The sequence below is a fragment of the Hesperophylax consimilis genome, chromosome 3, assembly GCF_061612785.1.
Source record: "Hesperophylax consimilis isolate HC1 chromosome 3, BYU_Hcon_1.0, whole genome shotgun sequence".
Classification (NCBI taxonomy): Eukaryota; Metazoa; Arthropoda; class Insecta; order Trichoptera; family Limnephilidae; genus Hesperophylax; species Hesperophylax consimilis.
This window is the reverse complement of record NC_142838.1, coordinates 7,541,201-7,554,480: the sequence shown is the minus strand read 5'-3', so window position 1 is coordinate 7,554,480 and position 13,280 is coordinate 7,541,201. Positions and strand designations below refer to the sequence as shown.

Genomic DNA, 13,280 nt, shown 5'->3' with positions numbered 1-13,280 from the left:
GTTTGATCTTTCACTTTCTCTAGCATAATGGGACTGGGACACGGTCAAGCGGCTTGATCGCAAGCACGTAGTTCATTGTCTATGGCACTTTGTGTCAAGCATTTTGACCGTGTACCGAAGTCCCATAACAGAAAGAGATGCTACGCTCCACCTCCCCGGAAATACCGGAAACCATGTGACGGATGTGACGCCATCTTGACAGTTCAGATTTTTGCATGTTGTTGTTGTTCTGTGAAAATGTCTGAAGATCAGGGGCATTTCACTCAGCTTTGGCCTTGAAACTCATTTAAAACCGCCACGCCCACCTCTTTATTCTTTTAGAAAAAGAAAAGTGTGGCTAAAAGCTCAGATTTCATTGAATAGAGCAGAAGGATTAGTTTGATCTAGTGATGGGAATGATCGAAATATTTATATACCTAATCGATTTTTTTTAACCGAAACATCAAATCGCTCGGAGTGCGGGAGCAATAGCTACGGACAGGGGCAAAAATTTTTCCGTCGGGAGGGGGGGGGGGGTAGGATTCGAAAATAGAAACTCGAATATCAAGACTATTCCTATCGTAATTGCACATTCCGGTTGTAATTTATTTTCATTAGTATGGCAATATTTTTGGTAAGCAGGTACTAGCGAAATTTCAATCACTAATTTTCATTCCTGGCAATGATTCCCTTGTTGTCTGCTAGCCACATTAGTATTATTCCTGCTAGCCACGAATTTTAAATATGTATGAATATGCAATTAACATTTTTATAAATAATTAATAAGATTCGAATATCTACATACGTACAATTAAAATAAATTATTATACAAGTTTTTTAAGTACAAATAAAAATATTTTCTGAATTTCTTTACGTTATCTAGGTTAGTTATTTTACTACAGAAAGCGTTTCATTTTAATTACTAACTAAGAGACACCGATGTTAATTTCAAATAAATTAAATATATTTGTTCGTAGCATAGGTAGCAGATATATTATGTTTATATGAACGAACACATGTCACTTGATGAGTTTAATATATACTGAATATTGTATACTGCCCGAAGAAGCTACGGTTGTAGTGAAACCCGATCAGCATTAAATATAAAAATGGTGTTTGCTAAGTTATTGGTTTATTTTATTTTATATATACACTACCCGAATGTCCCGAATAGATGATACATAACCTAAAAATAACATAGGTAGGTATTAAACCTTCAATTGTGAAAAACTATCACCATGAAAATCTTTTACACATAAACTATACCTACTGGAAACGTAAATCGTCACCTAAAAGTATTAATTCATAATTTACAATTCACACACGAGGTTGATTATAACATCAACATGCTTCAGTAGGCAGCCAACAATGTACTTATAAAATATTTCGTTTGTCAAGAAATCTGAGATATTTTGACATCTCGAAATATAACCTCTCGAATGTGAGAATCGATTTGCGTTTTCGAACGAATTCTGACAGTTTGAAAACGATTGTATCGGACTGAACATTCGAATGATTTCTGACATTTCAGAGCGATTGTCTCGATTCCACTTTCGATGACATTTGAAAACGATTATTTCGGACCGTGCATTCGAAATAATTCTGACCAATCACAACGCTTGGCTGGCATCGATTATTTCTGACCAATCACAGCGACGACTTTCGATGACGTTTCAAAACGATTGTCTCGGAGTTGCATTCGAATTAATTCTGACAATGAATCGAGATATTTCGAATGGTAAAAAAGATCGAGTAAACCATCGATGATTCATCGATTCCGCCCATCGCTAGTTTGATCTCTCGCTCTCTACCATAAATAAACCACTCACTAGATCGATATCTTCGGGTTTTTTGTATTGAGCCGATTGGTCCTAAATTTTACCATAGATAAGCCAGTGTCTGCAAAAATACGTCACCACACGTCATACACACCATCGACTAGGGAGTCGCTATATGCACAGCGACTAGTCGACAGGGGCGTGGCCAACATATCCGAGCATACCCGAGTGTGTTCCGAGTAAATTGTTTCTCACTGCCGTGAAACGAAACTTCAGAAATCATCAGAAATGGCGTCTTTGTGTGCCGGTTTATACCGTCTTTTAGAAGTTTCGTTAAGTAATTTCAAAAAGAATTCAGAGACGGGTGTTATCAGTGGATACATTGACAATGAAGTAAATTATGAAGCATGTCTGTGTTCTGTGAACGCGTTGGGGCACTCTTTTTCAACGAGAGACAGTATGAAAAAGAAGTTGGGAGGTAAGTTCTAAACCTTAGGGCCTAGGTCTATGGTAGGCCTTCCCATTTCTTCAGTTCATAAGCAGCTGCTGATATTTACGAGTTATTCGAAATTAACATTTCCAATCTTTCAGATGCAGTATACACGTTCTGCCCGCCTACAGTGGAGTTCTTTGGGATTCCATTTTTTTGGGCTGCCATTTACATTCGGTATGAATGCGTACAGAGTGCGCCCGAGGCCCCCGAGGCCCCCGACTACACCGCCCAAATAAAAAGAAGAAAAGAGAGTCTAATTGGTATGTTAATACACCCTTGAACCACATCAGCTAGGCCTACTCCCCCTCGTCTTTCAATAGTAGCATTGACAGAGCACCGAGGACTCTCTGGTCCAAGATTAGTGTCTATAACCCCAAAATGATCACCGTATCGTCGGTGATGTGTTTAAAATAAAAAAAAGCGATGGGCCTGGGCCTAGGTAATCTAGGACTAGATTACACCAGGGGCCTTCCTAATATGGCAGTTGGAGCTCCGTCTCATTTAGATTAACACGACAATCACACCAATCACAATTCATCTTTGTGTGTTTAAAAGTGTGCCGTGGCTCGTAACACATCCTCATGTCGTGTTAGTCTAAAGAAGACCATGCTCAAAGTGCCAAATTAATTAAAGCCCCTGCAGCTATATCTCATTTCACAATTTTAATTCATATCACACTGGATTATAACCACACTTGTAATTTTATACTAATGTCAACATTGCATAGGCCCTAACAACTTTTGTAAAAGTTAATCATCTGCGTCAAATAAATTAACCATGGGCAATTTATTTGCCGCATAAATAATAGGCGTCTTATGCGTATAAGCCTATTAGACCATATACCTTGAATTGTTCTTTCAGGCTGATCACCCAAACCATAAGAAGAAGAGGTTCCGGGTTTTGGACTCCAAGAAGCTTGGTTGTCCCGCAATGATGAGTGTGAAACAAATAAAATATTTTCCAGAATTTCCTGTTCCACCTCAAATTGCAGAAAGAGCAAAAACGAAGGTATGATAGTTTCTTTTCTCTGCTTATCCCTACATGGGCAATCACTTTATAACATTATTTTAATGTTTTCAATATAGTTAGATGCAGTGTTGTGTCAGATACTTTTTAAAAATATCTAGATACAGATACAGATACTTGGCAAAATTTGTAGCCAGATACAAGATACAATGTAAAATTGTATCTGTATGTAGATACATATACTTTTTAAAATTGTATCTGTATGTAGATACATATACTTTTTAAAAGTAACTCACAGATACTCGGATACTTTTCTTCTTTTTTGGGGGAAAACTTAAAAAAATATATATATTATCGAAAACAGCGATTACTTTAATTTCTTAAAGACGGTAGACGTAAACGCTTGTGTATATTTTACATATTTACACTTGCTTGTTTTATTCGTTGCCCAAAAAGATATTGGCAAATTGGCCTGCAAGCGGTGATAACATAAATGCATTAGGGGTCCTCGCGGGTACCCGGGTAGCATATTACTATCCGGGTACCCGACGCCCCTTGGATAAATAAAACATACGTGAACTATGTGCAACTTGATTACTTTGGGTTCTGATGGAAAATTAAAAAAAAATTTAATTATTCATTATTTTTATTTTATTTTTTAAATTCTTTTTTTTTTATATACGGGGGTAACCGGGTACTCGGTTACTCGGGTTAGGACCCCTAAAATGCATGTATATAAACTGCTATAAAATATTATACACTAGATGGACAAAGGTACCCACTAGCTGAATCTGTGAGAAAACTTTAAAATTAACTAGAGAAAATCGGTAAAGAAGTTCACTTCGAAAATAAAGTATCTGAAAGTATCTGAGTATCTGAGGTGTCAGATACTAGTAAAAATGTATCTAGATACAGACACAGTTATAGAAATATAGCTAGATACAGATATACAAAAATGTATCTAGATACTACACAACACTGGTTAGATGCAAGGTTATACAAATACCGTTTTGGACAACACACATTTGTTTAGAAGGAAATGTGGTGGGAATACGCAACTTCCCATCGCTTACTTAAACACATTTTCAACATTCTTATCTATTGAATTTTACTGTGCTGCCATGGTAGATGTCAGCACAGTACCATGGCCGGAAATATGATTCCCAGGGCCTCAACACTGCAAAATAGAAGGTGTGAAGCATATTTCCCTGTGTCCTTCAGGAAATCAGATATTTTTTTGTTGAAAATATTATTTTATATTTTTTACTGCCTACCATCCCAATAATTACTGTTTTTGTAGGTTTCTATTATTTTTATTTATAGTAAAACATTGTGGCTTGTTTTCAGATTCTGAAACAAGTGAAGGCAGCCCTTCAATCCACAAGCCAACCTAAATGTGTGCTACGTTATTACGTCTCGGTAACCGTAGAAGCGAGCCACAACCACAGCAGAGACGCGGCCAAGATGACCCAAGAAATTCATCCTGACCTGATACAGAAGATTAACAGGCTTGTTGAAGCTGAAGTTTCCTCAGTACGAGATGTGTCTCTATTGTTGGAGCAATTTATTAAACATCAATTTCAGGATGGGGCAGAACCTGATCGGCTCAATTCAGGATTTATCGGTCATGTTTTTAAAGGGGTTTGTTCCCTCAATGTTTATATTTCCTTTGTGTGGTGTAATGTATTATTTTCCATTAATAAAATAATATCAAATTTTTTTATTTTTTTTTATTGGTTTTCAAGTAATATGCAATAAAGCAGTTTGTCAACAGGATGTTAATGATCAATTACATACATACACACATAATATTATTACTATAACTATACAATTAACACAACTAAATTAATATAAACTATCTCTATTTAGTAACCATTGTTTCAGCATATATCTCAATCTATTTGTAGAATCGCAATTTTTTATATTAATGGGTAACATGTTAAGCATTTTTGGCACGTTAAATTCTAGGGTTAGCCGTCCGTATTTATTATTATATTTTGGAACAAGCATTCCTTCATTCTTTGTAAACCTTGTATTATATTCATGTTCCACTTTCTTTTTATAATCAGACTCAGATATATGTTGAATCAATATTTTGTACCATAATAAGGCCTGCACCGGTAATATTGTTAAATTCCGATACAACAATGATATGTTTCGTCTCTGTGAAAAAATATGTTTTTGAGCTAATAACTTAACCATAGAATTTTGTACTGATTGCAGGTGGTTTAAATTAGTTTTACAAGAGTGACCCCAAGTAGTTAAACCATACCGTAAAGTTGATTCTGCGAGTGATAGGTAAATAATTTTATGTAAAAAATATTCACCGGAACGAAACATTTCAGTTTGTATATCCTACCCACTATCGCTCTCAGCCGCTTGCAAGTTTTGTTTATTTGTGTTTGAAATGACAATCAACAGTCACCCCCAAATAAACGTATTCATTTACCAGTTCAATACTTTCACACATACAGGGCTGTAAAATGTTTTGATGAATACATATAAAGTTATGTGAAATTATTTTAGGCATGATCTGAAATGAAGCACGTGGAGACCGTATGTACATCAAGGGATCCAAATGATAATCTAGTCTCCTTCAACGGAAGCAATCTTCCGAACAGGCCTTCCATTGATATGCTTGGTGTAACTATAAGTGACCAGCTCAGGTACGGGGGCTCCATCGAAGCCAGAGTAAAGTTGGCCTCTCAGAAGCTGGGCGTACTGTACAGGGCCCGCAGATACTTTAATAGTACACAACTGCTCACCCTGTACAAATCGCAAGTGCGCCCTACTGTCGAATTTGGCAGCCATCTCTGGTCTGGAGCCCCAAAATACCTGAAAAAAACCCTTGACTCTGTGCAGAAACGGGCGGTCCGTTTGATAGATTCTCCAATCTTAACAAACGGACTGCAATCTTTAGAGCACAGGCGTCAGGTAGGTATGCTGTCCTTGTTCTATCGGTATTACAATGGAAGATGCTCTGAGGAACTAGCGTCATTGATCCCTTCGGCACCGGTGCGTAGTCGGGATACACGCCAAACGCGCGCCCAACATTTGTACACAGTTGACACTTGTCACATGAGAACGGGTCGCTTCTACGATTCGTTCTTAAGTTCAACAGCTCGGCTGTGGAACGAACTGCCGGCCTCTGTGTTTCCTCCCTCCTACAACATGGGACTCTTCAAGACCCATGTTCACTCCTTCCTCTCCACAAAAAGACCCTCCACACAGCATCCCCAAAGATGACATAGGCCCTGAGGGAAATTATTTTCTTCAGGGCCTCATGTGTGGAGTAAATATATAAAAAAAATAGTTTTCTTGGTATTAATGATTAGACCTGCGTCATGTGACCATTTTATCAGGGACGTAAAGTCATGTTGCATATATTTAATCGCAATGGATAATTGTTCATCGGATATGACAAGAGCAGTGCCTGGAAAGGTGGAGAAAGATCCTGGAGGATAATGGACTAAAAATTAGCAGGAAAAAGACGGAATATTTGTATTTACCATTTGAAGACCCAAATGCTGTAACTCCTTCGATGCAATTGGATGGAGTAACATTAGCCAACTGTGACTCATTTAAGTATCTGGGCTCACTCATCCACAGAGACAGAGGATATGCAGCGGATGTCAACCATAGGATAGGAGTGGGATGGATGAAATTTAGATCCGTAACAGGAATTTTGTGCGACACGAAAATGCCAATAAAACTTAAAGGAAAGACATACCAGACTATTGTTAGACCCGCGATAATGTATGGCTCCGAATGCTGGACTATGTACAACTCCTACTCTAGGCAACTCGAATCAGCAGAAATGCGAATGCTTAGATGGACAGCAGGAGTATCATTAAAAGATAAAATTAAAAGCTCACGCATTCGTGGTAGCCTGGGTGTCACTGACATAAACAGTAAGCTAGAGGAACGACAGTTAAGATGGTATGGGCACATGAGACGGAGACCACCAGACCACACAGTGAAGCAGGCAATGTCTATAGAGCTTCAAAGACAGTCATCCAGAGGTAGACCAAAGAACTCCTGGATGACCCAATGCTCCAAAATCCTACAAAGAAACGGCCTAGATGAAAGCGACACTCAGAACCGAAGAAGCTATAACCTGAGAACGAGAAGAGCCGACCCCAACAGCCTACCTAGGCAATGAGTTGGGATAGTGCTAGGAAGAAGAAGAAGAAGAGGATATGACAAGAGCAGTGTCGTCAGCATATACAAAGTGTCTTACATATTTTTTCATTATTGATACAAATATAATATAAAGGGTTGGACCCAAAATCGACCCCTGCGGGACTACAGCATAGATTTTTTTCCTCCAGCTCATTTTTTCTAATATTTTTACACAGATATGTCTATTAAATAAATAATTTTTAAAAAATTAAGTAGGTTACCTCTAATTCCAATTGCTTCTAAGATTTTTAGTAATTTCTGTGGGTCAATTGTATCAAACGCTTTGGAGTTATCTATAAATAGTACTAAAACATGTCTTTTATGGTTTAATTCATTATTAATATAATTTGAAAAATCCTGTAATAAATTCTCTGTGCTTTTTTTCTTTTGAAAGCCATATTGTTTTTGGTCTATAATGCTAAATTTTTCTAAGTATATAAATCAATGAATTGCCCAACTTCCTTCATTGCTCACTTATCCTTCAACATACTATATGGCATCCAAATTTTCACATAGACTCCAAATAATGCTAGTTTTACTTTCCCATAGGTGTACTGTTTTGTAATGTAAAAAGATTAGATACTTTGAGTATATATCGACGGGTTCCGGGCTATTTGTATTAACCGACATTTTTTAAACTTTACACAAGAGCAGTTTAAAGTTTCGATTTTTAGAAAAAAAAATATAACTTTAGCAAATCACATTATTTTTTTAAAAAGAAGGATATTACTGTTTTTATAACATATTCCCCATATTCGGATTCATTTTTTTTTTCTAATATTCCTATTTTTAACGAAGATAAATGTCGCTTAATACAAAATGACCTATATTTTACTTTTTTTTGTTCCAGGCTAAATGACTTAACCGCCTAAGATTATTGTTTCTTATTCTAGGCTAAATGACTAAACCGCCTAGGTTTATTATTTCTTGTTCCAAGCTAAATGACTTAACCGCCTAGGTTTATTATTTCTTGTTCCAAGCTAAATGACTTAACCGCCTAGGTTTATTATTTCTTGTTCCAAGCTAAATGACTTAACCGCCTAGGCATGCAAATAATGGCTCTAAGCTAAGTGCTTTAATCGAAGAGTTGGTCATATTTCAAACCTAAGCTAACTGATTTAAATACCATATCTTAAACTTATTAATGTATGGCTAATTAGTTAATGCGACTGATATTTTTTTAATAAATTGTTTGTAATCATACTTGAAAAATGAAGTTTGTAGAAATTGGCGGTTAAAACATTGATAAATTAAAAGGTACCTACATACATAGGGTGTACCTATCTTGTTAATAATAATGAAATGAGAAATAAAACACACATTATAAATTGTTCAAAGATAAGTTTTTTTATTTAAAATGGCAATCACCTAGGAACAGCAGTAACTTCTTAGCTTACCAAGGTAACAACTAATGTTTTTATCACAATTGCATAGGAATCAGAAGTTAAACAGTCTTTTTATCACGTAGCCTACAGTCTTATTACCTGAAATAATTATTCTCATTCTTCTTCATTTCTAAACTTTAACATTTAAGTATTTAAGAACTGTACCTACTTTTTAAAAAACAAAAGAAAAATCTCTTCAATTACAAAAAAAGGTTCTATAGAACCAAACGAAAATAATTTCTTTTAAAAATAATCACAATAAAAATGAAAATATTTACGAGCGTTTCTTTGGTTTTCATTTCTTTACATAATTTCTTCTATATTTTTTTCTAACTTTCTCAGTAATCAAATCAAAAACATCACTCGTTAAAAAAAAAGTTTAGAAGTTTTCTTATCGATTATAGATACTATCCCTAGTTTCTCTTCAATAACAAAAATAATTTTTATCTCCTATGACAATAATTGTAGTTCACTACAGTAACAAAAAAATTGTTATAATAATCAAAATTATAAAAAATAACATCTTAGTTAAAATTCAACCAATCTTTTCCTTCTTACTTTCTAATTTATTTTTCTTCTTCTTTATACTTAAACACTTGTTATTTTCCCATCAGACATAATGGCTTAATTTGGCAGGTCTGTTTCGTCTTCAATATCAGTATCGATCAGTGTATCTTTGCCAGTATTGCTGGATGGTAGGTTGATATATTCTAAATGAAATATTCTTGGGATAGCACCAGTGTCACATAGCTTTTTCAGGTCATTATATTTTGCTTTTGTGATAGGAAGCTTTGATTTATATTTTGCATTGAGTTGTTTCAGTTTTGCATAAATTTGTATGTACTCTTCTTTTACATCATCTTGCATGCTATATTTGACGACCATCACGTTTGGCGTAGACTTCTTGAATGTTACTACACGAATCTTGCTTATTTTACCGATAAGGTTTCCCTTGAAATATTTTTCGGACAATTCCTCATAATTCTTGAAGTCTTCATGTGTAAGGCCTTCCACCTGATAGGGTCCTGGATCCTTTCTAGCTAGCTGACAAATTGTCAGCCACTGTGAAGGCGCCCATACCGTTGTGTGTCGAACAGAATTTTCTATTGTAGCGTGAATACTGTCTACTGTCATCTCTGTGTGTCCCGGCAGCAGATAATTCATCTGTATAGTTTCTAAATTTTTCGACATCAACAAAGCGTTGTGGATGGCTGCCAATACGATCTTGTTTTTATTTTGCCCAGGGCATGAATCCGAGTACAAAATTAAACTTTTAACGGTTTCACGTTCATCAACGTTGTCTATGTACTTTTGCAAAATAGTGGAAATCTCATTACCACCTCTTTTGCCTTCCGTTTCTCCCCAAACATAGCAGAAACCATTGCGGGTTACACTTTCGTAAAAACACAAGTTAAAAACTGTGTATTTTCTTGAATAAAAGAGTGTCATGCCGCTTCCATATGGGGTATTCAATACCTTTTGAAGGTCAAACGAGGTACAAATAATGGAACTATTCTTTTTTGGAAGTTCTCTATGACATTCTAACCTTTTCTTTGAGGCATCTTTTTCTTCCAAATGCTCCTTCATTTCTTCATTCTCAGTTATATCTTTGCCTTCAAAACGTAAACATTTAAGACATTTGTCTTTTTTCGGAACATGGAATCCAATATTGAACTCATCAGTAAAAATTTCACGAAAAATCCTCTCACTTACATAATCAACCCCTTTGCTGGCTTGATTTTCTTTATAAATGCGGTAGAGATTTTTTATGTTTTTAAATTCTACTGGCAGGTATAATCTCGTGCTATCCTTCCTACAGTAATGTGAAGGAAGTGCCGGTAATTGTTTTATAAAATTGACAGCTGAGGCCTTGACTGTGTCAGATGTCTTATTTTTTGGAATAACTCTTCCTCTTGATTCAGTTTTTGCTGATCCCATAGATGCATTTGAGAGAGTGTAGTAAACGTATCGCTGAGTAATATCCAGAGTTTTTAGCCAAAATTGTTGACATACAGGGCGTCGACCCTCTCCATCGTTAATAAAATATTTAAAAGTATTGTCTCTTGAATTACTCTCTTTGGTTCTTTTTCTTTTAATTTCTACCTTTGATGACATTCCTACTAACCAATCTTTTTTTCTTTCAGCGGACAAGGCCCAAAAATGATCAAATAATCCTTTCCTTCTTTCTTCACTAATCTCTCCACAATTATTCCCACATTTTTTTCCAACGCAAGGGTTTTCATGTAGTCTCTTTTCTTGAACGATTGATCCATCTTTTTTTGTATATTGTTGGCCAGATTTTTTCAATTGGTTATAAAGTTTTTTTTTGTTCTGTCTCTTTTTTCTTATACCATCTTCACCAACTGTTGTCTCTTGTGATCTTTTCTTATTTTTCTTCTGTCTTTTCGTTGGATTATCAAGTTCACTTTCGCTAGAAGATTCGTCACCAGTCTCTTTCCACGACGAGGAATCCCATACGAAATCTTCCTGATCAGATAAAAAATCCACATAACTTTTCTTCATCGCAGCCTGTTTACTCTTCTTTTTTTTGGGTTGTGGTTCTTCATTGTCAGGAAAACTTGGTAAGTCTTCATCTTGGGCATTTCCTTCTTCTAAAGACTTTCTAATAATATTATTATCCATATCTTTATCAGGAATAATTTCCATTATCGTAGGTGTGAGATGTTCCCTATTTTCTAAAGATTCATTTTTTTCTCTTTCTTTTTCTTGACTGAGTTGATTGTGTAATTTTTCTTCTTGTTGAAAGCGCACTACTTCAGTTTTAGAAAGATTTTCTGTGTCTTCTTTATTTTGTGTCCTATCAATATCCATCCACAGCGAGGAATACCATACGAAATCTTCCTGATCAGATAAAAAATCCTCATAACTTTTCTTCATCACAGCCTGTTTACTTTTCTTTTTTTTAGGTTGTGGTTCTTCATTGTCAGGAAAACTTGGTAAGTCTTCATCTTGGGCATTTCCTTCTTCTAAAGACTTTCTAATAATATTATTATCCATATCTTTATCAGGAATAATTTCCATTATCGTAGGTGTGAGATGTTCCCTATTTTCTAAAGATTCATCTTTTTCTCGACTGGGTTGACTGTGTAATTTTTCTTCTTGTTGAAAGCGCACTACTTCAGTTTTAGAAAGATTTTTTGTGTCTTCTTTATTTTGTGTCCTATCAATATCCAGATTTCGCTCAACCGTTTTCATTCTTTTTACTTTTTCTGGTGTTTCAGGTTCCGAACAATTTTTCCGTTCTGTTTCCATTATTAGGTGTCAAACTGTAAAATAGTTAAGATAATATTAAATTTATTAAAATAAAATGGGTAGTATTTAATCGGGTAACAATAAATTCCCATTTTGGGTATAAATACTAATTGGGCGACGGACTGAGGGCGAATATAAGAATTGAAAATGGGTGACTTTAAAATACAAACTGAGTAACTAGTTATCAGAACGGGCGACCAAATATCTATTTGGGCGACAACCTTAGGGCACACAAAACATTTAAAATTTGGCATACATTTTATTTAAAAAAGGCGACTATTAACCTAATCAAGATGACAAAAATACTGTTGGGCAACGAACCAAGGGCTCACAAAAAAAACAAAGGCTAATGGTTAATTGCTGTGTGGGAGCACCCTAATACCTGTGGTTACAGCCTCGTCGTCGCCGTTCTGCTGTTTCCAAAAAAGATATACTTATGCTCAAATAGTATTACAGTATCCCAAAATATTTTATCGTCACCCACAAAAACATCCTAAAAGATGTTTTTTGAAGCCCTCATTGTATTAGCCTATATCAGTTATATAGTTACCTACTTAGTTACTTAATAATCAATGTTTTTCTTCAAAATGTGAAACAAATGTATGTTTAAATAATAAAACGTAATAAACTCACCATAAAATCCAAAATTGACGACAAATGCTCTGCGCAGCTCCCAAAAAACATTAAAACACGTACGAACTGGCTCACGATTTGCGTCAACTAAATGACTAAATCGTTCGACCGCGAGGCGACCGGCGCGGGGAGATGCGCGGCGAGGTGGGATACGCCTGAAGCGCCCGCGTCGGGTGGCGGGGGCATTTAAACTCGCGCGGTTTATCGCGATGGCGCCAAAATCATTGTTTTAACCAACGTCATAATAGTCAATCCATATGAAATGTTGATTGTATTAATGTGTATACTATTCTTATTCCGTTTAAGATAAACTGTTTGAAGTACTAGAACTTTACTTTTGTTATAACTGAAACGACACTGCAAATCAAATATTGAATAACAAAATATGTTTAACCATACTCTTTAAATGTTTACTGTTGAAATCCTAAATAGTTCATGCGACCGACATAATCATTATCTACTGCAAGCTAAATGGTTGAAGTGACAACATCTAACATTTCATGTACAGAGCTAAATGTATGGACCGACACTAGGTATGAATTTGACAATGAGGCTAAATGTATTAAACGACATTCTTGTATATTTATAAGG

At 35.6% G+C, this 13,280-nt stretch overlaps 1 protein-coding gene and 1 long non-coding RNA gene across 2 annotated transcripts; one reads left to right on the top strand and one right to left on the bottom strand.

Moving 5' to 3' along the window:
- The first annotated feature begins 2,049 nt into the window (after positions 1-2,049).
- On the top strand, positions 2,050-4,677 carry LOC149424877 (uncharacterized). The gene is made up of 4 exons (XR_016305652.1): positions 2,050-2,235; positions 2,349-2,510; positions 3,112-3,258; positions 4,564-4,677. It is a non-coding gene; the product is annotated as an uncharacterized LOC149424877 (long non-coding RNA).
- A 3,506-nt stretch (positions 4,678-8,183) lies between these two features.
- On the bottom strand, positions 8,184-12,770 carry LOC149424876 (uncharacterized). The gene is made up of 2 exons (XM_089650840.1): positions 12,690-12,770; positions 8,184-12,070 (listed from the first exon to the last, which is right to left on the bottom strand). The coding sequence occupies exon 2, from the start codon at positions 12,054-12,056 to the stop codon at positions 9,408-9,410; it is 2,649 nt and encodes an 882-aa protein (XP_089506966.1). The 5' UTR covers positions 12,057-12,070; positions 12,690-12,770; the 3' UTR covers positions 8,184-9,407.
- Between the last annotated feature and the right edge of the window lie 510 nt (positions 12,771-13,280).